Source organism: Vulpes lagopus, chromosome 7 (assembly GCF_018345385.1).
Source record: "Vulpes lagopus strain Blue_001 chromosome 7, ASM1834538v1, whole genome shotgun sequence".
Classification (NCBI taxonomy): domain Eukaryota; kingdom Metazoa; phylum Chordata; class Mammalia; order Carnivora; family Canidae; genus Vulpes; species Vulpes lagopus.
In genome coordinates, this window is record NC_054830.1 from 18,610,296 (window position 1) to 18,637,969 (window position 27,674).

The 27,674-nt window shown below is 40.3% G+C and overlaps 1 protein-coding gene across 3 annotated transcripts in view; it reads right to left on the bottom strand.

Annotated features, from left to right (window-relative positions):
* IP6K1 (inositol hexakisphosphate kinase 1) overlaps positions 1–27,674 on the bottom strand; it is a 62,145-nt gene that overhangs the window by 18,312 nt on the left and 16,159 nt on the right. For 2 of the 3 annotated variants that reach the window (XM_041764245.1, XM_041764244.1), the window contains exon 1: positions 1,910–2,254. In XM_041764245.1, coding sequence (XP_041620179.1) covers positions 1,910–2,132 — 223 coding nt within the window. In that variant the 5' untranslated portion in view covers positions 2,133–2,254. Of the gene's footprint in view, positions 1–1,909; positions 2,260–27,674 lie in introns of those variants that run through there. The other variant, XM_041764246.1, reaches the window with a different exon arrangement.

Below are 27,674 nucleotides of genomic sequence, written 5' to 3' on the forward strand. Positions count from 1 at the left end.
CCCACTAGGAGGGCTATTAACAATTAAAAAAAAAAAAAAAAAAAAGTAAAGTACGGGTTGGCAAGAATGTGGAGAAATAGGAACATTGCCAGTAAGAATGTCAAATGGTGCAGCCACTACATAAAACAGTTTGGTGTTTCCTCAAAAGTTAAATAGGATTACCATATGATCCAGCAATTCCACTCCAAGGTTTGTAAGCAGAGTTCAAAACAGGACCTTTAAAACAAAAGCAAAAACACACTCTCTCTCTCAAAATAAATAAAAAAAATCTGGGAAGCCTGGGTGGCTTAGTGGTTGAGCGTCTGGCTTTGGCTCAGGGCATGATCCTGAGGTCCCAGGATCAAGTCCCGCATGGGGCTCCCTGCATGGAGCCTGCTTCTCCCTCTCCCTATGTCTCTGCCTCTCTCTCTATATATATATGTATCTCTCATGAATAAATAAAATCTTTAAAAAAAGAAAAAAAAAGAAAGAAAACAGGGACTCAAACACATGCTTAATAGCTAATATTCATTGGAGCATTATTCACAACAGCCCAAAGCGGGAACAACACAACCCAAGAGTCTATTATAGATGAATGGATAAACAAAATGTGATATATATCCACAATGGAATAGTATTCAGGCATAAAAAAGAAATGAAGTTCTGGTACAGGCTACAGAAAAAGTGAATCTTGGAAACATAAGTGAAATAAGCTAGACACCAAAGGACAAGAATTACATGACTCCACTTATAAGAAATATCTACAACTGGCCAATTTGTAGAGGCAAAGTTAGGTTAGTGGTTACCTGGGGTTCAGGTGAGGGAGAAAGGGGAGTTATTTAATGGGTACAGGGTTTTTCTTTGAGGCGATGACAAAGTTCTGTAAATAGATAATGATAATTGTATACAACATTGTGAATGTACTTAATGACAATTGTACACTTAAAAATGGTAAACTTTATATTATGCGTTTTTACCACAATAAAAAAGATTTAAGGAAACAAGAAATACTGATATGTATTGGTTTTTCAAAACTGAGGATTCCTTAAGCAAAGGATGTGTAAACATGACTAAATTCATAATGCTGTTGGGAAATTAAAATAGCAGAATCCCCCAAAACTTAACTTACACATGGCGGGCAATCATAAAAATATATAAACACAGTGACAAAAATCAGATTTTAAAATAAAGTGACTTGGGAGCCTGGGTGGCTCAGTTGGTTAAGTGTCTGACTCTTAGTTTCGGCTTAGGTCATGATCTCAGGATCCTGAGATCGAGCCGCGATCGAGCTCCACACTCAGCACAGGGTCTGCTTATCCATCTCACTCTCTCTCATAAATAAAAATAAAATCTTAAAAAAAAAAAGTGACTTAATTCTGGTATATATTCATGAGGTCCTATTCTATAATGTCAATTTATATTCTCAAACATTATACTTTTCCATCAAAAGTTAGAACTTCCAGGCCCCCCTAGTCTGTCTGTAAATTCTTTACCATCAATTCATTCCCCCAGCACATACAGACATAGGCTCCACACAGCCTCCTTACCAGCTAGCTGTCTCACCATCTTAGCCTGGAAAGCATTGAATTCTTCCTCCTCTGGGGCCAGAGAAGTACTTCTTCCCCTCTCCCAGACCATCCCAGGAAATAGGGGAAACCACCTTCACTCTTGTGAAGAGTATCCTCTTCACAAGTGGGACTTAATGCTGTGAATTCTTCTAGGGTTTACCTACCAGTGAATTCAGGTTTTCAAGATCTAAAGACCTCGCTGGTGCTTTTGGTCTCAAATTTTGCTTAACAAACTGATTTACCTGCTTTGAGACAACAGAGATCTACAATCACATCACATGGCCAACAAAACAAGGAAAACTAAGCCGAGAGCCTGCAAAAGCCCAAGGCTGCTGCTCTCTCCAAACTGGCCAGTGACTGACCTTTGTACTCAGGGGTGAACTCCTTCATTTCGGGAGGGAGGGATTCATAGAAGCGCTGCTCCCGGGAGATGAGGGGCTTGCACACAGTGTGGTCGTCGTAGCGCATCATGCTGCTGTGTCCGCCCACCTGGTGGATGAAGGGCTCCAGGAGGACACCCCGGTCTCCGGCCCGACTTGCGTTCTTGCCATACTGCCCCACTTCCATGGTTTGACAAACACACATTGCGTTGGGGGCCAGTTGCACACTGAGGGCAGAGGATGCAGCACATGGGCCACGAAAGGAGAGCTAGGCAGAAGGTCCTGGCGAGTTGAAAGCAACAGTCAGAGTCTGTTCCACTTATTCTTCTTTCCTAACAGGAAAGAGAGAGAAGAAGAAAGAGTCAGAACACCTGGCAAGCTACAATTTCTCTGGAATTCATAGAATATCTGCTCCATAAATAAGAAAGGGATTCTGGGGGCACCTGGCTGGCTCCATCAGTTTAACTAACACACAACTCTTGATCTCAGGGTTGTGAGTTCAAGCACCATGCTGGGTACAGAGATTACTTTTTAAAAAACTAGTATTTTTTTAAAATGGGATTGCTTTGTTCCCAGCACCTACAGTGCTGCCTGGTGCATGAGAGGCAGGTGGCAAGTTTTTCTGAATGATACAACTTTGGTTTCCTCCACCCATTTTTTTTTTTACACACAGAAGCCCACATTTTCTTCCTTTCCTGGCTGTCCTAACTTTCCACATTCCCTAAAAGATTTGATTTTAGAGCTACAATATGTTAACAGTCATCAGAAAGGCAACTATCCCTGTTTATTTCATATTCAAAGATAAACATTCAGGGAAAAAAACATAAGGCAACACAAATTCATCTTGTTCAGACTTCTCACCATATCTAGTAATGGTAATGGTCTCTCGCTGACTCAAGGTAGAGTTTTTGAGAAATCTGGTCACACTAGATTTTTAACTTTTCTGCCAAAGGCCAAGGAGCAGACAGGGGAAGCCAATCCTTGCTGAGTCGTAGCATCATAAAAAGGGTTTGCTTTTCCCAAGGAAATTCAGGGTTCTGATTTCTTCTACTTTGAATCGATGGCCATCAATTTATGGCCTTATCCTGCACCACAGAGTTACTGTATAACTCTACACCAAGCACTAGGATAAGGAAAGGTCCTTTGTACTTACATATACACCTTGTAATGTCAGTTTTCTCTCAAGAAAGTTAAAGTAATGGGCAACTTCTCTAATACTGAATATATTTTGAAATTAGGAATGTAGCAGGCAAGACTACATCTGAAAGATTAAGACTAAGAAAGAAAAATATTGTTAGGAGCAGGAATATAGTTTTACTTGCAAGAGATAAAACATTATTTTTCTTTTGAACCTCATAATTTATGGGCAAAATAGGCTACTGAAAAACACTGCTGCAAAACCACAAAATTTTCTTGATTCAAAGCTGCCCAGGAAGCTTTATTTCACGGTTATCAACAAAAGTAAATGACTTTCCATCCCTATAACTGATCAGCACCACTTCAATGCACACACACTTTTTTGCTTGCCTATCCACTCTCTAGTCCTCCTTCAGAAGGCAATTCTCTGCCCCACAGAGTTTTCCCAGCCTTCATTCTCCGAAACATGAGTTGGGTGCACACCTCTATGGCTTCTAAGATACCTTGTGCCAACTATCTCAGCAATATATCACTGTACTGTCACCTATTTACTTGCCTGTCACCATCCTTGCATTTCTACCTAGGGTCCAAGGCAGTTCCTGGCACACCAGAAGTGTTCAAAACAGGTTTGTTGGACAGAATGAAATAATTCCAGGAAGAGGGCTGCAGGGAGTAAAAGCACAACAATATGAAAATAGGAGTCACATAGTGGCAGTGTTAAGTGGGGAGGTGCTGTGAAGGCCTCTCGAGACTCCTAGAGGTGCCCCCTATGGAGTGGACCCTACCTAGCACTGTCAATTGGCTTCTGCCTGGCCCCGCCACAGGCCAGGATTGCCTCTGATGGGGGATGGGGTACCCAGGACGGAGCTAAACTTTCTAGCCTGGGTCAGTGGGTGTCTGGGAAAAGAGAGGGACCGATAGTGCCAAGCACTCCTGAAGAGGCAACCTCTCCAGCATCTACAGACTGGAAGGCACAAATATAATCTCCAGTCAGATCTAGACTTTTGGTATTTTGTTTCTACATGATATGTACATAAAGTCATGGTACTATTTTCATGTTTGAAATATTTTCTTAGACGTAAACATGTAATGGGCACCCAGGTAGTATAGTCTGCTAAGCACCAGACTCAGGTCATGATCTTAGGATCATGAGATCGAGCACAAGCAACAGGCTCTGCCCTCAGTGCAGAGTCTGCTCAAGGTTCTCCCTTTCCCTCTGCCCCTCCTGCTCGTGCTCTCTAAAGTATATAAATCATTTTTTTTTTAAAGAAAAGTAAACATGTAAAATACACCAAATTTCTGAAAGCTTTGTTTTAGCATTTCTTTTTAAATAAACCTGGAACCTAAGAAAGTGCAAATGCCCAGAACTCTGTCAATCTCTGTGAGGCCCTGGCTTTCAAAGCATGGAGCTGTGGGTAAGTCACTTAACTTCAAATTTCCTCACCTATGGGGCACTCGGGTGGCTCAGTCATTTGAGCCTCCAACTCTTGATTTCAGCTCATCATGAACTCAGAGTCATAAGCTCAAGGCTGTGTGAGTCTCTGCACTCAGTGTGGAGTACGCTTGTCCCTCTTCTTCCCCCTCTGCCCCCACACTGCACATGTGTGTGCACGCGCATGCACACTTGCTTGCTCACTCTCTCTCTGAAATAAATAAATAAAATCTCAAATTTCCACACCTATAACTTGAAGACATGCCCTCCACTAATCCTGTGGGATATGCTGATGCAGGCAAAGGGCTTGGGCTTGCCCCACCTACTGCCCAGCCTTGAAATACTGGAAACAGCGATAGCTCTGACTCTTTTATAAACAACCAGAGGTTGCTCCTGAAGTCTGGTAGCCACCAAGGCCCATGCTGAAAACCAAGGACTGAGAAGGTATAAATGATGACGTCTTTCTCCACTCTTTCCTTGCTGACAGAGTCCCAATTAGGTAGTCCAACCTCCAAGGAATGTCAAACTCCATTCTTGCTCAGGGAGAATTTGAAACAGTACTTCTATCCCTTTGAGATGGCTGATTTAGGAAAAGGCATGTGACCATCTTCTAAACATGAGACATGAGGAGAAGTTGGCCAGGGGTCTCCTGGGAAAAGGCACCTCGCTCTTAAAGAACAAGAGAGACGTGTCTCTTTTCTTCCTCTGGATAGAAATTGTCTGGATGTGTATCTGAGACTATTATAGCTACCTGGTGACCCTAAAAGATACTAGCCTAAAGACTAGGCCAACATGGTGAGCTAGCACAACACGGAGAGAGAGAAATCAGGGTCCCTGATGTTGTCACTAAAGTATTGGATATCTTGTTATGTAACAAAAATAAATTTCCCTTTATGCTTTCAGCCAGTTTCATTAGGATTTTCTGTCACTTATAGTCAAAACCATCCTAGATGAAAGGACAGAAAAGCATCAAAATCTCCAGATCAGTTAATAATACACTTTGCACATAAAGAGGTAAGTGTTTTCTGATGATAACAAGGAAAACTTCCAACAACTGAAGAATAAGTCCTTCACTGATGACAAAGGACACACTCTCCCAAACTCCAAAAGGAAAAAAGTAGCTTTATAATCTTTAAAGTGTCCCCAAAGGCAGACAATCTGAGTTATACCTGGTCCATTAAAGTTGGTACCAATATACCAAAAAAGAATCTGACAAACAGAAAATTCATTCTCTCATAAGTCATAATGGACCTACCCAAATATCGAAATAATCAACTTAGAACTGATTCTACTATGATTCAACAACAGGCAGACCATAAACAAAATGTATACTCTTGCCACTGATTATTTTTCACAAACACATCTAAACACAACTGAGTCAATAAATTCTGTTTTCCAGAGTGTAACTAATTTTCAAAGATTTTTCAGACTGTCCTCTGAAAATACACTGACCTGATTTTAAGTAGTTTATGCCATCCAAAACATTAACAGCTTCTAATCTTTTCCAGACTTAAATTAAGGAACTACTAGCATGAAGAAAAACTTACAAATTCTAAAAACAAAAAGTATAAAAATAAGTCAGATCATTAAAATCGGAAAGGTTTCAATAAAAAACCCCACCAGTGTATGTTTTGGCCTTTTTGTTCTGTAAACAACTCCAGAGGTTTCCCTGGGGGACACTATAAATGGTATGCTTTTCCCTATGTGGCAATAAATTGAGGTTCTTTATTTGGTTTATAATACAGTGATGCTTCCTATGCACCTATCTAAAATTCATATTGTTCAAGTATATAATGTACAAAAAAAAACTGGGGGCTATGATCATGGGAACAGGATAATTTTTAAAAATTTAAATTCCAGGGGCACCTGAGTGGCTCAGGTCATGATCCCAGGGTCCTGGGACAGAGCCCTGCATTGGGCTCTCTTGCTCAGCAGGGAGCCTGCTTCTCCCTCTCCCTCTCACCTACCCCTGCTCACGCTCTCTCTGTCAAATAAATAAAATCTTTTTAAAAATAAAAATAGGGCAGCCTGGGTGGCTCAGCAGTTTAGTGCCACCTTCGGCCCAGGGCGTGATCCTGGAGTCCCGGGATCAAGTCCAACGTTGGGGTCCCTGCATGGAGCCTGCTTCTAGAACCTTCTGCCTGTGTGTGTCTCTACCTCTCTCTCTCTCTCTCTCTCTCTCTTCTAGAACCTTCTGCCTGTGTGTGTCTCTACCTCTCTCTCTCTCTCTCTCCTGTGTTTCTTATGAATAAATAAATAAATAAATCTTTAAAAAAATAAACAAGGGACACCTGGGTGGCTCAGTGGTTGAACATCTGCCTTTGGCTCAGGGCCTGATTCCAGGGTCCTGGGATCAAGTCCTGCATCAGGCTCCACAGAGGGAGCACACTTCTCTCTCTGCCTATGTCTCTGTCTCTCTCTGTGTGTCTCCCATGAATAAGTAAAAATAAAATCTTTAAAAATAAATAAAATTAAAATTAAAAAATTTAATTACAGTGTACTTAACATACAGTGTTATATTAGTTTCAGGTGTACAATAGTGTGATTCAAGAATTCTATACATTGGGCAGCCTGAGTGGCTCAGCGGTGTAGCGCCACCTTCAGTCCAGGGCCTGATCCTGGAGACCAGGGATCAAGTCCCACGTCAGGCTCCCTGCATGGAGTCTGCTTCTCCCTCTGCCTGTGTCTCTGCCTCTCTCTCTCTCTCTCTGAGTCTCTCATGAATAAATAAATAAAATCTTAAAAAAAAGTTCTATACATTACTCAGTGTTCATGTGCATAAATGCATTCTTAATCCCCATCATTTATTTCACCCAACCCCCTACCCACCTCCCCTCTGGTAACCATCTGTTCTCTACAGTTAAGAGTCTGCTTTAAAAAAAAGAAAGAAAAGAAAAGAAAAGAAAAGAAAAGAAAAGAAAAGAAAAGAAAAGAAAAGAAAAGAAAGAAAGGAGAGAAAGAAAGAAAAGAAAAGAAAAGAAAAGAAAAGAAAGAAAAGAAAGAAAAAGTCTGCTTTTTGATTTATATATTTTTGCTGTTGTTCATATTTTATTTTTTAAATTCCACATATGAATGAAATCATAACAGTATTTGTCTTCTTCTGACTAGCTTATTTCACTTAACATTATATTCTCTAGATCCAACCATCCTATTGCAAATGGCAAGGTTTCACTCTTGCTTATGGCTGAATAATACTCCATTGTACACCACACCTTCTTTATTCATTCACCTACTGACACTCAGGCTGCTTCCACAATTTGGCTATTGTAAATAATGCTGCAATAACCATAGCAGTGCATATATCCTTTCAAATTAGTGTTTTCATATTCTTTGGATAAATACTCAATAGGGAACAGAATAATTTTTAGATTGAGACTAATAGAAAGTACTCCTGTTTCAAAAGAAGCACTAGATATCACCCCTTGCAAATGTCATATTTAGGGGGAGAAAAAGCTTAGATATAATAATCTGAGCATTATAAGGATCTCACAAATCTGGGATCCCTGGGTGGCGCAGCCGTTTGGCGCCTGCCTTTGGCCCGGGGCGCGATCCTGGAGACCCGGGATCGAATCCCACATCGGGCTCCCGGTGCATGGAGCCTGCTTCTCCCTCCGCCTGTGTCTCTGCCTCTCTCTCTCTGTGACTATCATAAATTAAAAAAAAAAAAAAAAATTAAAAAAAAAAAGATCTCGCAAATCTATGTACTGAACTACATTAGGATCTGTAATTTTTTTTCTGTAAAAATCACTTTGCTGTAATTAACACAGCTCAGAGAAAGAAATTCTTAGTACCAAAAATATTCTTTGATCCCTTAAACAATTGCAACTTCTCATTTTGCAGTTTCTACATAAGATTTGTCCACTCATGGGGATCCTTGGCTGGTTCAGTTGGTAAAACATGCAACTCTTAATCTTTGGGTCATGAGTTTGTGCCCCGCATTGGGTGTGGAACCTACTTTATTTTTTATTTTTTGGAACCTACTTAAAAAAAAAAAAAAAAGACTTGTCCACTCTTATGAGGCAGTGAGGGCTCATTATGCAGTTACACTTGTTTCAGACAACAGCTACAGGAGCAGACGGAATCTTCCCTTCCTGTGGAACTTCTAAAGCATGTAAATACTAGAGGGACAAACAGGAACAAAGGAAACCTACCAGTCTAAAACCATGCCAAGAGACTGGAAAGAAAAAGGAAAAGACTGGAGCCATTTCTTGAAAGCACTGCTAAACTAACAAGGAAGAGTAATCAGCAAAAAAACCAATCAAGAACCAATTTATTCAAAGTTCTCCAAGTTTCTGCTGAAGAAGTACTTAACAAAGGCAATATTTTAAAACCCTTAGGCAAGAATAAGTATCCCAAATGAGCCTACCTGTGAGCACCTGGACAGCACTCTGATCACAGCAGACTCTGCTGAGCACTAACATACCTGACACTCTACTCACAACATAGAGAACCTCCTCTTCCCCAGTGGTGCATTAGTAACCTGGAAGGCATCGGAAGGAAAGTGATGCCTAGGTTTATCCTCCACCTTACTCCAGAATTAATTGTAGTCAGAAGCCTCTAGAACATCCTATTATAATCTCAATCTCTCTGTAGGCCATGACTTGGCTGACATCATCTAATCAAGTAGTACGCTGGACACTCCTATCCCTGGCTGTCATTGCCAAAGACTTCTATAACTTTTTCCACAACACCACTGCTTTCAGCATCTTCAACCTCATCAGCCCAAGGAGCTATTCAGTTGCCAATACCATCATAGAGGATCATGGTCATCACGATATTTTGATCACCCAGTGCTCCATGATCACCAGCACTAACATTCTGGGCACAATAGCCATCCTGAGGATCTTCCTGCACAATATGACCAAGTAACCAAGTATGATGCAAAGCAGTAAGGTAGGCAGTACCTTCTCCCTGTCATGACTAAGGACCAATCATAACTACTGTGAGAACATACCAAAAGAAAGGTTGATGGAAAAGAAAGTTTCTAAAACACCCCTCCCCTCAAAGAAACCCCTCACCACCTCCAAATATCATCACTTCCAGGATTAAATTTCAATATATGAATGGGAAAGGGCACAAACATTTCTATAGCAGAAATTATGATCAGTGTTTAAAGCTCTGCTTCCAAGTACCTGCTGTCTCTTTTTCTAGTGAGACTTCACTATTTCTGTCATGACTTGGTAGGATATTTGACAAGGAAATCTTGTTTTTGTGAAAAGGAGCTTGCACTTTTTTTTCTATGCAATAGTTTGTACCACTATGTATATTGGATTGAAAATTGTTTTACTGGGGGATCCCTGGGTGGCGCAGCGGTTTAGCGCCTGCCTTTGGCCCAGGGCGCGATCCTGGAGACCCGGGATCGAATCCCACATCGGGCTCCCGATGCTTGGAGCCTGCTTCTCCCTCTGCCTGTGTCTCTGCCTCTCTCTCTCTCTCTCTGCGTGTGACTATCATAAATTTAAAAAAATAAATAAATAAATAAAAAAAAAGAAAATTGAGAAGGGGCACAAAGGTAGAGATGACACAGGTGAATACTATAAATATCCAGTGAGCTGTGTCCCTGGATTTGTGAACTTTACTGTAAGTTAGAAGCTTGATTATAAAGAAAAAAAAAAAAAAAAGGGATCCCTGGGTGGCGCAGCGGTTTGGCGCCTGCCTTTGGCCCGGGGCGTGATCCTGGAGACCCGGGATCGAATCCCACATCAGGCTCCCGGTGCATGGAGCCTGCTTCTCCCTCCGCCTGTGTCTCTGCCTCTCTCTCTCTCTCTGTGACTATCATAAATAAAAAAAAAAAAAATAAAAAAAAAAAAAAATAAAGAAAAAAAAAATCAATAGCATTCCCCTATACCAACAAAAAACAATTAGAAAATGAAAACTGTTTAAATACATCCCATTCACAACAGCAACAAAACTATAAATTACCTATAAACCTATAAAAATTATGTCAGACAATAATAAAGCTCTACTGACACCTAAAATTAAGAGGCACAATATAAACTGTTTTTCTGTTTGTTTTAATTCAACAACACAGCAAGTCTAGAAAGTGGCAATGAAAAAAAGCTCTGGCAAAGAAAGAGAAACTGCAATCAGATACAGTGGTGAACAAGGTCAGACTATATTAAGAAGTAGTAAGGCACTGCCTCCATAGCAAGAACAATACCTGGTCACGGAGTTCATTAGTTGGGCCAGCACAGACATTCGAAATGCAAATCAGCAGACACACACTCTAAGAAGCTTGGTTAGAATTTCAAATTCTATGGTCAACACATTTTTATAGCCTCAGGTTAAGCACTTGGGTTTTATATGAATCTTTTTGTAAAGACAACCATCCTTGGTGCCTTCACACTGCGCAGGTCTACTTACAAATTTCCTCAAAACTGGTTTATAAATCCAATATTTCTATTACCTCTACCAAAATATCAGGGTATCTGGCTGACTGAGTCAGCAGAGCATGCAACTCTTGGTCTCAGGGTTGTCAGTTCAAGCCCCACATTGGGAATGGAGTCTACTTAAAAATATTAAAATTAAGGGACACCTGGGTGGCTCAGTGGTTGAGCGTCTGCCTTTGGCAGGGCGTGATCCTGGGGTCCTAGGATCGAGTCCCGCATCGGGCTCTGCATGGAGCCTGCCTGTATCTCTGCCTCTCTCCCTGTGTCTCTCATGAATAAATAAATAAAATCTTAAAAAAAAAAAAAAAAAAACTTAAGTCAGGAATGCTAAGTAAAATTTTGGCTAAACTGTATCTTTAGTTTACTTTTTATTTTTTACAGACTCCAAGAGAGAAAATAGCAAAATCATTCTTAATTGAAAAAAACACAAAGGGTTAATAAGTCAGTTCAACAGAAAAGAACAGCACACAAAGCTTGGTACATAGCCCTGGACTTCATGAAAACTTATTTTTAACCAATTTCAGAAATAAAAAACTTGATATGGACTGTGACAGGCAAAGATATCAAAATATCCTCAAATTCATGGGCAGAAAAAAAAAAAACTAAAGCAGAAAACACAAAAGCACATTTGTTCTCTAAGGCACTGAACCAAGGAAACCCTCTGTTTTCTTATATTCAAGTCTGTTCTTGCTTTTACATATGTCTATAGGCACTGATACAGATTAGGTATTTGTGAAGGAGAGACAACAATCCTCCTTCCCTTGATCCTGGGGATTGTTTCAAGCACATGCACACAAACTTCTCTTTTGAGGACAAAGGAAATACAAGCATTGCTCTCAAGGTACACAGGGCTGCCAAACTGAGCCTGTTCTATCAATCTAACCAGGGACTGGCCTATTACCTAGAAACCAGAAATGTGTGCAGAGGCCCCAGAGCAATCTGGGAGATTTGAAATAAGAAAGGAAAAAAGGAAAAAAAAAAAAAAAAGAAAGGAAAAAAGGGGGACGCCTGGGTGGCTCCCTGGTGGAGCGTCTGCCTTTGGCTCAGGGCATTATCCCAGAGTTCCGGGATCAAGTCCCACACTGGGCTTCCTGCAGGGAACCTGCTTCTCCTCTGCCAATGTCTCTGCCTCTCCCTCTGTGTGTCTCTCAAGAATAAATAAAATCTTAAGAAGAAGAAGAAGAAGAAGAAGAAGAAGAAGAAGAAGAAGAAGAAGAAGAAGAAGAAGAAGAAGAAGAAGAAAGGAAGGAAGGAAGGAAGGAAGGAAGGAAGGAAGGAAGGAAGGAAGGAAGGAAAAAAGGCTAAAAGGTATCTATTTTGTTGCTTGTCCTCAGAGAAGAAATGAAGGATTGTTTAGACTTTTGGGTCCTATCCCAGGCGTAAGGGACACAGAGGCATATTCCTGAGGACACCAGGCTAACAGCAAGCAGGGAGCAAGGAGAAAAAGAAACTTGGCAAGAGGCCTGAAATGTGCCAACCCATCAAGAAACAGCCAGGACAGAATTAATTTAGAACAAAGAAAAGACAGAACCCAGTGATCCCCTTTCCTGTTTTTACCAAATTTCTAAAGATTAGAAACCCAACACTTCCTCAGATATAAAGATGCATATTTTTAGTAAAGATCCTTTTGAAAGTGTCTCAACTGTGCTAAAAAGAGTGGAAAGGGGGGGGTGTCTAAGGACAGAATTTTAAGAACACAGGTCCAAAGTGGTACAGGGGAAATCAAAATGAGAAAAGGCCAAAAGAAAGAAGAGGGGGATCCCTGGGTGGCTCAGTGGTTTATTTAGTGCCTGCCTTTGGCCCAGAGTATGATCTTGGAGTCCCAGGATCGAGTCCCATATCGGGCTCCCTGCATGGAGCCTACTTCTCCCTCTGCCTCTGTCTCTGCCTCTCTCTCTCTCTGTCTCTCATGAATAAATAAATAAAATCTTAAAAAAAAAAAAAAAAAAGAAAAGAAAAGAAAAAAAGGAGGAAGAAAGGTATGCCAACCTTCTCACCTGAAACACTGCTCGTTCACAATTTGTATGGAATTATTCTCTAACAAGCTACAGGAATACCTCTGTTGTGAGTAAATAGTTCCAGTGAGCCATAGTTAAGCCACGTAAGTTTCTGCCTCACACATTTACAAGTGAATCTAAACAAGGTCAAGCCTAGAAAGCACACACCTAGGATAGGAGAAACCGTTCTAAAAAATAAAAAAATTGAACAAAAACACACGGAACACTTAAAACAAGACTGCCTAAACTGCTAAAACATGGAATGAGGAGCTTCCTGGACTTATTTCATTCTGCTGAGCTCACTGAAGACCCAGAGAGAAACTTCTGCACAACTGAAAAAAAGGATGCAAAGGGATGGTAGCAGGCCTGTTCCCACAACACGGGTTTTATTATTTTTTAATTTTTTAAAAGATTTTATTTATTTATTCATGAAAGACACACACACAGAGAGAGAGAGAGAGAGAGAGAGAGAGAGAGAGAGAGAGAGGACGACACAGGCAGAGGGAGAAGCAGGCTCCATGCAGGGAGCCTGATGCACAACTCAATCCTGGCACTCCAGGATCACACCCTGGGCTGAAGGCAGGCGATAAACCGCTGAGCCACCCAGGGATCCCCCACAACACAGGTTTTTTTTTTTTTTTATGTTTATTTATTCATGAGACACAGAAAGAGAGAGAGACAAAGAGAGGCAGGGACACAGGCAGAGGGAGAAGCAGGCTCCATGCAGGGAGCCCGATGCCTGACTCGATCCTAGGACTCCAGGATCAGGCCCCGGGCCAAAAGCAGACGCTAAACCGCAGAGCCACCCAGGGATCCCAACAACGCGGGTTTTAGATGTGACCAGTAACCCTCCCTCCTTTTCTTCACCTCTATCCTGTTGTGGCTCCACTGAAAGAGAAGCTGAGCACAGTGAAGGCAAGCTGACAGTACTGAGGCAGAAGTGAACTGAGGTGACTAGGAAACAGACACAGACACCTCTACTTGGGATTTTCCCTCACCACAACATCTTTTGAATAAAATCAGCTCTGTTGCAGAAAAGAAACAAAAGAACAATATTTACCACTCATTATAACTGGAGGTTACTCCAGGTACAAATCTGCTACTTGTACTAAGGATATTCACATGTGTCCTATTAAAGAGGTAAAATGTGGAAATAAAACCTCCTATACCTAGGACAGGTGAACCCAAAGCTCTGGTCACAGCACTGAGCTTTTTAAATGACTTTGGAGCCTCATTTAGAACCCACCTCCATTAAAAATGATTACCAGCTTCAAACTAGAAAAATCTCCAGAGTAAGGAATAATGCAACCATGAAATAGCTCCTGTCTTTCCTGCAGTGTCTCAATGATACCACAAAACTGTTAGAACTCCAAAGAGGTTTCAAATCACTGAATTCTGTACTACTTTAAAAGATGCACCAAGAGGCAGCATACACCTAAAAATCAAGACATGGCTACAACCCAGAGGACTCTCCTTTGGTGGTGAAATCACACACTTAAACATTTTGATGCTATAATACTTCGCAGATTATTTAAAAATAAAATCAAGTAACCAGATTACTCTGACATGAACACTGGGCTGTATTCAGCAACAGCTTGGGGATATGACGAAGTGTCCACCACAAAATACAGCTCCACTGCATCTTGCTCTTTTGGGATAATCTGCTGCTATATATGTCTCACAGAGGGGCTGAGACCAACTCAGAATGTCTCCCAAGGACTATGTTCTTGGTATCCTGTGTCCCTGTCTCCTCTGAGACCCCTCTCCCTCAAGGCCAAACAACATAATTCCTTATACAATCACTCATTCAGAAAACAATACGAGGAGATTTCAGGACACAAAACTGACAGTCCCTTAAAACTACACACCACTGGGAAGGATACAATGACCCATCTAATAAAGACTTTATTATTAGAAGATACCTATAAGCAGATGAGCAACATGCAAAATGAGTGTGGAGAGAGCCTATGCCTCACAATATGCAAGAGTTTGAAAGCTTCAAGCAGATCACATTCTGTCTTCCACCCTCCAGTGAAACACCAAAATTACTACTTTTTTCCCCCCCAAAATTACTACACTTTTATGGGCACTTGAGTGGCTTGGTCAGTTGGGCATCCAACTCTTGATTTTGGCTTAGGTCATGATCTCAGGATCATGAGACTGAGCCCTGTGTGGGGAGCCACACTGGACATGGAGCCTGCTTAAGATTCTCTCCCTAGCCCCCTGGCCTCCCTCTCTAAAAAAAAGATTCTCTCACTGCCTCATATGCATGTATGCTCTCTCTAAAAAAAAAAAAAAAAAAAAAAAACAAAGGTTAAAAAAATAGAATTACTACTTTTAAACATCTCTAAATATTAGAAAATACTTCTATCAACCTCGCAGATGACACACAGTTCCAAATAGATGGGACCACAAATCCATCAACAACTCCCCAACTTAGACAAGTACAGAGATGTCTCCAAAGAAACATCATTCCCTAAGAACGGGTCCTAAATCTCTCTGTTCTCTCAGCTTCCTTTCCTGATCTTCAACTGACATAAGAAACTGAGCCTGAACATGCAGAACTCTTAGGATTCTGGGGGTCAGGATGATGTAAAAAAGACCGTGGAACTCAACCTGGAAGCAAGCATCAATCTCATGATTAATAAGCTATGTACCCTTCAATACACCAATTTAACTATTTTCTCTATCAAGAACTTAGATTTGAGACTATCTGTCCTTGATACTTTTTTTCTTTTTGAATTTTTATTTAAATTCTAGTTAGTTAACATATAGTGTAATACTGTTTTCAGGAAGAGTTTAGTGATTCATTACTTACATATAATACCCAGTGTAGATCATAACAAGTGCCCTCCTTAAAACCCATCACCCATTTAGCCCATCCCCTATCCACTTCCCTCCATCAATCCTCTTCTCTCTTGTTAGTCTCTTACAGTTTGTTTCCCTCTCTTTTTCTTGTCCCTATGTTCATCTGTTTTGTTTCTTAAATTTCACATACAAGTGAAATCATACGGTATTTGTTTTTCTCTGATTTATTTCACTTAGTGTAATACACTGTAGCTCCATTTGTGTTGGTGCAAATGGTAAGATTTCATTCTTTTCTATGGCTAGGTAATACTGCATTGTAGATATATACTATCGGGGCACATGTACCCCTTTGAATCTCTAACTTTTACCCTTTGGGTAAATACCTAGTAGTGCAATTGCTGGGTCAAAGGGTAGTTCTACTTTTAACTTTTTAAGAAATCTCCATACTGTTTTCCTGAGTGGCTGCACCAGTTTGCATTTCCACCTACAGTGTAAGAGGGGCAGTTCCCCTTTCTTTGAATCCTCACAAACATCTGTTATTTCCTGTATTTTTCATTTTAGCCATTCTGACAGGTAGGTATGAGACAGTATCTCATTGTGGTTTTGATTTATACCTGAGGATGACTGATGATGAGCATCTTTTCATGTGTCTTTTAGCCATCTGTATATCTTCTTTGGAAAAATGTCTATTCATGCCTTCTGCACATTTCTTAACTGGATTTGTCCTAGATACTTTTTAGTGAGGTACTATATGAGAAAATACTTTAAAATTATATACTATCTTGATGCAGGTAAAGCAATGCTAAAAAATTTCAGCTTTTAAGGAATTGGAAATATAAAATTAATGACTTAAGGTTCTCCTTAAGAAGCTAGAAAAAAGCAAATAATAAAGATATAAGCAGATTCAATAAAATGGGGGGATTAAGAATGCCAAAAGTAGGTATTTTTTAAAAATCAATAAATTTCATAAATCCTCCAGAGAAACTGATCCCTAAAAAAAGAGAACACACTAATTGCTACTATCAGGGATGAAAAAAGTGGTATCATTACAGACCCTGTAGGGATTAAAAGAATAATAAGGTAATATTTTGAGCAACTATATGCCAATAAATTCAACAAGTCAGACAAAATGGACAAATTCCTTGAAAAATACAACTTACCAAAACTTACACAAAATTTTAAACCTGGTCTTATATCTATCCAGAAAATTAAATTTATCAAAAATCTTTCCACAAGGAAAACTCAAGACACTGAATTCTATCAAACATTCAAGGAAGAACTAGCACCAATCTTGCACAAATTCTTTCAGAAAACAGGGAACAAAAAAAACATGTTCCAACTTGTTTTATAGGGTCAGTTATCCCTGATAACAAAACCTAAAAAAGAGCCTTACCAAAAACATATAAACATAAAAAAGAAAAAAGACTAGAAACCAGTATCCTTCATGAAAAAACACAAAAATCCTTTTAAAAATGTTTAGCGGGAAGCCCAGGTGGCTCAGGGGTTTAGCACCGCCTTTAGCCCAGGGTATGATCCTGGAGACCTGGGATGGAGTCCCTATCGGGCTCCCTGCTTCGTGAAGCCTGCTTCTCCCTCTGCCTGTGTCTCTGCCTCTCTCTCTCTCTCTATCTCTCATGAATAAATTTTTTTTTAATTTTTTTTTTAAATTTATTTATGATAGTCACAGAGAGAGAGAGGGGCAGAGACACAGGCAGAGGGAGAAGCAGGCTCCATGCACTGGGAGCCCGACGTGGGATTCGGTCCCGGGTCTCTAGGATCACGCCCTGGGCCAAAGGCAGGCGCCAAACCGCTGCGCCACCCAGGGATCCCTCTCATGAATAAATTTTAAAAAGAAATGTTTAGCAAAACAAATCCAGTGATATATAGGACGCCTGGGTGACTCAGTCGATTGAACATCTGCCTTCAGCTCAGGTCATGATTCCAGGGTTCTGTGATTGAGCCCCAATGGAGTTGGGCTCCCTGCTAGGAGGGAGCATGCTTCTCCCTCTCCCTCCCGCGCCCCCTGCTTGTGCACTCTTTGTCAAATAAACAATCTTTTTTTTTTTAAACAAATAAAATCTTCTAAAAAAAACAAGTCTAATGATAAATAGAAAGAGTAATGCATCATAACAAAGTGGAGAATGCAAGGTAGATCAAATATCTGAAGAATCAATGTAATTCATCTTATTAACAGAAGTATGAGTAAAACCACAGATAAATATATCTCCATGTACACAGAAAAAAAGTTAACAAAACTCAACACCCATTCATGATTAAAAACTCTCACAAACTAAAAGAAGGAAACTTCCTCCCCTGATTAAGGGCATTTATGAAAGATTTGAAAAACCTACAGTTGTCATCATAATCAACGTGAAATTTTGAAGATTTCCTTCATATAATCAAATAAGCAAAGATGTCCATTCTCACCATTTTACTCAACATTTATGAGCCAGTACAATAAGAAAAACGAAATAAAAAGCATAAAGACCAGAAAGGAAGAAAAAAGACTTTCTCAATCAATAGATAACACAACTCCTTACAAAGAAAATACTTAGGAATCTACAAAACAACTTCTAAAGCTAGTATGTGAATTCAGCAAAGTCACAGGATACAAAAAGCTAATATACAAAATTCAATTATGTTTTTATATGCTAGCAGCAATAATTAGAAAACAAAAATTAAGGGCACCTGAGTGGCCCAGTCTGTTAAGCATCCAACTAGATTTCAGCTCAGGTCACGACCTCAGGATACTGAGATTGAACCCTGCATCGGGCTCTTTGCACTGGGTGTGGAGCCTGCTTGGGATTCTTTTTTTAAAGATTTTATTTCTTTATTCATGAGAGACATAGAGAGGCAGAGACACAGGCAGAGGGAGAAGCAGGCTCCTGACCAGGGCCCGTTGTGGAACTCGAACCTGGGACGCTGGGATCAGGACCTGAGATGAAGACAGTCAACCGCTGAGCCACCCAGGTGTCCCTCTGCTTAGGATTCCCATTCTCCCTTTCCTTCCGCCCACCCTCCCTCTAAAAAAATAATAATAATAATTCTTTGAGGTAACTTCATGGAAAATGGCAGAGTAGAAAGCTCCAGGAATCCACCCTCCCACTAAAACAACTACTGAGTTTGGAGAAACTGTATGAAGTAACTTTTGGAACTCTGGAGTGTAGTTGGAAAACCTGAAGCTTCCAAGGTAAAGCTTGATGAAGAGACAGACTGGTGAATGTTGGTAAATTTCAGCCCTTTGTGTAACAACTACCCAATCTCCAACCCTAAGGCAAACAGCACTGGGAGGGCTGCCCTCATTTCTGGGGAGGCTTGCTGGAGGCCAGGATGGGCAATAAAGACCCTGTCCTCCAAATATGTATTCTAATTGATGATAGCTGCTTTTGACCACTGAGGAGCAGGCAGAGGCTGGTGATCACTGCTTTCAACACTCACAGGCTGAAGCAGTTTCTACGGGTATTTAAGAAGACAGTACTTACTTTTAATTTTTTCCTCTTTTGAGAGTAGTCGTTTAAGGTAACTAACTGCAGAGAACTAGATACAACTAACTGAACAGAACTAGATACACATTTCCAATATTAGTTTGAAAAAGCCACAAATGGAAGTCTCTAGCACTCAATAAGCAAAATTAGCAATCATTGAGAAGTGGGAGAATCAGACTTGTAAAATTATAACCTAACACTCAAATGTCTAGTTTTACCAAAAAACTACAAAACAAAGGTACAAAACTAATGACTATTCACAAGGAAAAGAAAATCATTAAAAAAAAAAAAAAAAAAAGGCAGCCCAGGTGGCTCAGCAGTTTAGTGCTGCCTTAGGCCCCCTGATCCTGGAGATGTGAGATCAAGTCCCACATCAGGTTCCCTGCATGGAACCACATCAGGTTCCCTCCCTCTGCCTGTGTCTCTGCCTCTCTCTCTGTCTCTCATGAATAAATAAATAAAATCTTTAAAAATAAAAAAAGGTGAACCTTTGCTTATTAAAAAAAAAAAGTACAATAATTGATGTGAAAAATTCACTAAAGGAGTTCAAAAGCAGATTTGAATAAATGTAAGAAGTATCAGTGAACCTGAAGGTAAGACCACTGAAATTATTCAGTCTCGGAGGCAAAAAAATAAAAAAGTAAAGTAAAGGGGCATCTCGATGGCTCAACGGTTGAGCATCTGCCTTTGGCTCAGGTTGTGATCCCAGCAGAGAGCCTGCTTCTCCATTTGCCTGTGTCTTTGCCCCTCTCTCAGTATCTCTCATGAATAAATAAATAAAATCTTAAAAAAAGAAAAAAAAAGAGTCAGAAGGACCTGTGGAACACTACAAGATATAACAATATATGCATTATAGAAAGAGGAGAGAGGGGAATCCCTGAGTGGCGCAGCGGTTTGGCGCCTGCCTTTGGCCCAGGGCGTGATCCTGGAGACCCGGGATCGAATCCCACGTCAGGCTCCCGGTGCATGGAGCCTGCTTCTCCCTCTGCCTGTGTCTCTGCCTCTCTCTCTCTCTCTCTCTGACTATCATGAATAAATAAATAAAATCTTTAAAAAAAAAAAAAAAGAGGAGAGAGGGGGGAAAAGGGCAGAAAAAAGTATTTGAAATAGTGGCTGAAAACTTTCCAAACCTGAGGAAAGACATGAATGTATTATGTGCAAGAAGCTTAATGATTCCCTCTTTGAGGATTAACCAAGACACATTATAAAACAAAAACACAGTATTAAACCACTGAACCCAAAGACAAAGAAAATATTTAAAGCAACAAGACAGAAGCAACTCATACTTAACAAGAGATCCTTACTAATATTAATAACTGGTTCCTCTACAGAATCATCTAGAAGGGAGTGGGAGGACATAGCTAACTAAAGTCCTGAAAGAAGGGACGCCTGGGTGGCTCAGTGGTTGAGCATCTGCCTTTGGCTCAGGGCATGGTCTCGGAGTCCCAGGATCAAGTCCCACATCGGGCTGCCTGCATGGAGCCTGCTTCTCCCTCTGCCTGTGTCTCTGCCTCTCATTCTCTCATTCTCTCTCTCTCTCTCTCTCATGAACAAATAACATCTTAAAAAAAAGTCCTGAAAGAAAATACTGTCAACCAAGAATTCTATATCCTGTAAAACTATCCTTCAAGAACAAAAGAAAAATTATTTCCAAATAACAAAAACTAAAGGAGTTCATTACCAGGAGGCCCTATCCTATAAGAAATGCTAAAAGGAGTCTTTCAGGCTAAAATGAAAGGATAACTTAAAGTCATAAAAAAATAGATAACACTGGTAAACATGACCATATAGGTAAATATAAAAGCCAGTATAACTGTACATTTGGTATTGTTTGTAACTTTTTCTGTATGATTTAAGAGACAAATGCATAAAACTATAAAATGTTAATGGGCATACAATGTAAAAAGGTGTAATCTAGTAACAGTACAATACAAATATATGTTTTTATGTAAGTATAGATACAAAGGAGGATAGAGGTGTAGAAGAGAGCATTTGTATACTACTGAAACTTGGTATTATTCAAAATAGGTTGTTACCCATTTAAGACGTAAATTTTTTTCTTTTTTTAAGATTTTATTTATTTGGCAGAAGGAAAGAGCACAAGCAGGCAGAGGGGCAAGAAGGAAGAGAGGGAGAAGCAGGCCTTCTACAGAATGGAGAGCTCAATGTGGGCTTTGATCCCAGGACCCTGGGACAATGATCTGAGCCCAAGGCAGATGCTTAACTGATTGAGCCACCCGGGCACCCCTAAGATATTAATTGCAAACCCCAAGGTAACCATTAAGAAAAATAACATAAAAATATACAGAAAAGCCAATACAGTGTGCTGCATTTAATACACTTTCTAAAAATAAATGTAAAAAAGACACTTCTAATAGTGGGAATAAGTACAGTGTTATTTCAGTGAACAAATGTAAAAAAGATTCTAATAATGCTGGTTGAGTAAGTGCATACCTCATAGTGTTATTTCATTTAAATGATGTGTTAAGGGGAGCTTGGGGAGGATCCCTGAGTGGCTCAGCAGTTGGCGCCTGCCTGTGGCCCAGGGCGCGATCCTGGAGTCCCAGGATCGAGTCCCATGTCAGGCTCCTGGCATGGAGCCTGCTTCTCCCTCTGCCTGTGTTTATGTCTCTCTCTCTCTCTCATGAATAAATAAATAAAATCTTTAAAAAAAAAAAAGGTGGGGGGGAGCCTGGGTGGCTCAGACAGTTAAGCATCTGCCTTCATCTCAGGTCATGATCCCAGCCAGGGTCCTGGGATGGAGTCCTGAGCCAGGCACCCTGCTCAGCAGGAAACCTGCGTCTCCCTCTACCTCTACCACTACCCACTACTCCATCTGTGCTCTCTCTCACTTTAAATAAATAAAAATCTTTAAAATAAGTAAATAAATAAATGATGTGTTAAACATACTGTGGTTTATGGAATACATTGTAAAATCACATGAATAAAGATATGTGCAAGAGTTAATAGACAAACAGAAATCTGGAAAAAATACAGAAAAAAAGGAGAATGAAAATGGTACACTACAAAAAAATCAACTGTACACACACAAAAAAGGCAGTAATGGAGGAGCTGAGGAACAAAAAACCTGTAAGACACAGAAAATAGATAAATGGCAGAAGTAACTCCATCAGTAATCACAGCTCTCTTATTAAAAGGCAGAAATTAGCAAAATGATTTTTTTTTTTAAGATTTTATCTATTCACTCATGAGAGACACACACACACACACACACAGAGAGGCAGAGACACAGGCAGAAGGAGAAGCAGACTCCATGCAGGGAGCCCGGACGTGGACTTGATCCCAGGTCTCCAGAAGCACACCCTGGGCTGAAGGCGGTGCTAAACCGCTGAGCCACCCAGGCTGCCCCGCAAAATGGATTTTAAAAAATTATTCATCTACATGCTGTCTACAACAGACTTAAATTATATACACAAAAAGGCTGACAGTAAAGGATGGAAAAAGATATTTCCATGCAAATAGTAACCAAAGGAGAGCTGGGGTGGCTATTCTTTTTTTTTTTTTTTTTTTTATGATAGTCACACACACACACAGAGAGAGAGAGAGAGAGAGAGAGAGAGAGAGGCAGAGACACAGGCAGAGGGAGAAGCAGGCTCCATGCACCGGGAGCCCGACGTGGGATTCGATCCCGGGTCTCCAGGATCACGCCCTGGGCCAAAGGCAGGCGCCAAACCGCTGCGCCACCCAGGGATCTCTAAAGATTTTATTTCTTATTTGAGAGAGAGAGAAGGGCACAAAGACAAAGAGTACAAGCCTGCAGGGGGTGGGGGTGGGTAAGGGGCAGAGGGAGAGGGAGAAGCAGGTTTCCCACTGAGCAGGGAGCCCGACCCAGGACTCAATTCCAGAACCCCAAGATCACAACCTGAGCCAAAGGCAGATGCTTAAACCAACTGAACCACTCAGGTGCTCCTGCTATCCTAATAGCAAATAAAATAGACCTTAAATCACTAAAGGTTACAAGACACAAAGGACATTATATATTGATGAAAGGTTAAACAGCAAAAAAATAATTTACATTATATGTTCACATAACAGAATCACAAATGTGTGAAATTGACGGAAGGGGGAAAAAGAGGACTATACAAGAATAGTTGGGAGACTTTAATATCCCACATTCAGAAACAGAACAACCATATGGAATATCAATAAGGAAACAGAGAATTTGAACAACACTAAAAACCAATTAGACCTAACAGATATATATAGATACTCAACAACAGCAAAATACATATTCCTCTCAAGTACACATGGAAATTCTCCAGGACAGATTATAAATTGGCAGAAAATACGTTTTAATAAATTTTAAAAAACTGAAATTATACAGGATGCCTTTTTCAATCATAACAAAATGAAACTAGAAGTCAATAAAAGGAAAACTGGAAAATTCACAAATCTGTGGAATTAGACAACATACCCTCAAACAACCAATAGGTCAAATAAATTGCAACAGAAGTTCTTGCCAGAGCAATCAGGAAAGAAAAAGAAATAAAAGGCATCCAAATTAGAATGAAATAACATTAACCCTTTGCTAAAGACACGTAGAAAACCAAAAAAATACCCAAATACATACAAAACCACTGTTACAGCTAATAAATATATTCAGGTAATTTGCAGGATACAAAAGTGCCACACAAAAATTGCATTTCTATATGTTAGAAAATATCTGAAAAGGAAAGTAAGAAACCAATCCATTTACAATAATAACAAAAAGAATAGGGGTACCTGGGTGGCTCAGTTGATTGTCTGCCTTCGGTTCCCATCAAGCTCCTGGGATCAAGCCCCAAGTCAAGCCTTACATCAAGCTTCCTGGAAGCTCCCTGCTCAGCAAGGAGTCCACTTTTCCCTCTCACTCTGCCCCTCCCCCTGCTTGTGCTCTTTCTTACTCATTCTCTTTCTCTCAAAAAAATAAAAAATAAAAATAAAAAAAATAAAAAAAATTAAAAACTTAAGAATTAATTTAAAAGCTGAAAGGGGCAGCCCGGGTGGCTCAGCGGTTTAGCACCGCCTTTGGCTCAGGGCCTGATCCTGGGCTGCCCATTACTGTAATTTTTAAAGAGATAATTCATTTACAATAGCATTAAAATAACATCAAACATGTCGGGATACATTTCATTAAATATGTGAAAGACCTCTACACTGAAAAATTTTAAATTCAGAGAAATTTAAAAAGACATATATAAAAGCAAACCAAGGGGGATCCCTGGGTGGCGCAGCGGTTTGGCGCCTGCCTTTGGCCCAGGGCGCGATCCTGGAGACCCGGGATCGAGTCCCACGTCAGGCTCCCGGTGCATGGAGCATGCTTCTCCCTCTGCCTGTGTCTCTGCCTCTCTCTCTCTCTCTCTCTGTGACTATCATAAATAAATAAAAAATAAAAATAAAAAAATAAAAAATAAATAATAAATAAATAAAAGCAAACCACGGGCAGCCCGGGTGGCTCAGTGGTTTAGCGCCGTCTTCAGCCCAGGGCGTGATCCTGGAGACCCAGGATGGAGTCCCACATCGGGCTCCCTGCATGGAGCCTGCTTCTCCCTCTGCCTTTGTCTCTGCCTCTCTCTCTCTCTCTCTCTCTCTCTGTCGCTCATGAATAAATAAATAAAATCTTTAAAAAAAATTAAAAATAAAAAAAATAAAAGGAAACCACACCATGTCTATGGATTAGAAGACTTCATACTGTTATAATGTTAACTCTCCCCAAATGAATCTATAAATTCAATGAAATCCCAACTGGGCAGCCCAGGTGGCTCAGCAGTTTAGCACCGCCTTCAGCCCAGGGCATGATCCTGGAGACCTGGGATCGAGTTCCGAGTCCCGAGTTGGGCTCCCTGCATGGAGCCTGCTTCTCCCTCTCCTCTACCTGTGTCTCCCCCTCTCCTTCTCTGTCTCTCTCATGAATAAATAAATAGTCTAAAAAAAAAAAAGAAATCCCAACCATCTGCTTCAGAGAAATTGGCAAACTAATTCTAAAATGTGTGTGGAAATACAGAGAACATTAAATATCCAAATCAACACAACTTATACTACCTGACTTCAAAACCTATCAGTGAGGTACTGGCATATTAAAAAAAAAAAAAAAAAAATCAACAGAACAAAACAGAGATCCCAGAAATAGGTCCATACCTACGTAGCCAATTAATTGTTGACCTAAGTGCTAAGGCAAATATATGGAGAAAGTTGTGGTAGTTTTAAACTGTCAAATTTTTAACAGTCCTTCCCCCAAAAGGCAGAGACTTTTCCCCTTCCCTTGAGTATAGGCTGGACTTAGTGACTCAATTCTAAGGAACAGAATATAATATGGCAGCAGTGAGCCTGTGACTCAGTCATAAGGGGCTTCCTCTTTGTCTTGGATCATTCTGGAAGAGATAACTGCATGCCACAAGGATACTCAGAGAGTCCACATGTCAAGGAACTGAGGCCACCTGTCAAAAGCCACGTAAGTCCTCTTAGAAACAGACTCTCCAACTCCAGGCCAGCCTTTCTGGTGACTGCAGTTCCAGAAAACATCTTAACTGCAACTTCATGAGAGACCGTGAGCCAGAACAACCCAGCTAAGCCACTCTTAAGTTTCTGATCCTCAGAAACTGAGGCAATAAGTGTTTACTGTTTTAAACTGCTAAGTTTTGGAATCTATAGATAAAAATACCCAAGTCTTTTGGTAGCAAATGGTACTAGGTACTGGAACAAGAAGTTATCCACAGGGGAGAAAAATTAACCTCAACCTCAATCTTACAGAATACACAAAAATGATTTCCAAGTGGATCAGAGACCTAAATGTAAAAACTAAAACTCTACAACTTCTGGATGAACACACCAAGGAAATCTCCAACATCGAGAGGTAGGCAATGGTTTCTCAGACACAACAAAAAGCAATAACCATAAAAGAAAATATTGATAAATCTGGCCCCCACACAACTGAAAACTTATCTTTAAAATATATTCATAAGAAAATAAATAGGCAAGCCACCCTCAGGCTGAAAGAAAATATTCACAAAACATGCACCTGACTGGTATTCTATATAAAGATCTCCTAAAACTCAATTTATATTTTTAAAGATTTTATTCATTTGAGGGAGAGAGAGAGAGCATGCACACAAGGGAGAGGGAGAAGCAGACTTCCCACTAAGCAGGGAGCCTGACATGGGGCTCAATCCCAGAACCTGGAGATCATGACCTGAGCAGAAGGCCAATGCCCAACTGACTGAGCCACCAAGGTGCCCCCTAAAACTCAATTTAAAAAAATTAAAGCTCCATTTTTTTTTTAATGGGCAAAAGATTTGAACAAGGATTTCACAAAGGAAGCTATTACAAATGACCATTAAGAGGATGCCTGGGTGGCTCAGTGGTTGAGTGTCTGCCTTCAGCTCAGGTGGTGATCCTGGGGTCCTGGGATTGAGTCCCGCATGGGGTCCCCACAGGGAGCCTGCTTCTCCCTCTGGCTGTGTCTCTGCCTCTGTGTGTCTCTCAAAAATAAATAAAATCTTTGGGAAACAAAACAAAACAATACAAATGGTCATTAAATACAGGTAAATACTCAACATCAGTAGTAATCGGATAAATGCAAATAAACAGCAAAATGAGGTATCACTATACTTTCATGAATATGGCTATAAAAATTTTTTTTAAGTTTGTTTATTTATTTATTGTCATGGGAGCCAGCCAGGCATCCCATGGCTAAAATTAAAAACACTGACAACACATTAAATGTTGCTGAGGATATGGAACAATCACAACTCTCATATGTTACTGGTGGGACTGGAAAATGGCACAACCATTTTGTAAAAGGTATTTAAAGTTTCTTATAAAACTAAACATACATCTACCCTATGATCCAGGAATTCTATTCCCCTCTATTCCCCAAGAGAAAGGAACGTATATGTACCCCAAAAACACTTGTACAAAATGTTTGTAGAAGCTTTACTCGTAAGTGAAACATTGGAAACTGCCCAGATGTCCATCAACAGAACAGATAAACTAGAATGTTCATGCAATGAAATACTACATACCAATAAAAAGGAATGAACTACTTATACAAAGAATAACAAGAATAAATTCCCAAAACATTGCGGGGTTTGTCATTGTGTGTGAAAGAAGCCCTACACAAGAGTATTATACCTTTCAGTATTATTTAGTATGCAAGAGTATTATTCCATATAGTATTATTGCTTTTTTTAAAAGTAGGCTCCACATACCCAGCATAGAGACCAACATGGGGCTTAAACTCACAACCTGAGATCAAGACCTGAGGGGAGACCAAGAGTTGCACACTTAACTGACTGAGCCACCCAGGTGCCCCAGGAATATTCCAGAGATTTTTAAACTGACTAAATTCTTTAAAAAAAAAAAAAAAAAAGGACACCTGGGTAGCTCAGTGGTTGAGCATCTGCCTTTGGCTCAGGTCCTGATCCCAGGATCCTTGGATCAAGTCCTACATCAGGCTCCCCACAGGGAGCCTGCTTCTCCCTCCACCTATGTCTCTGCCTC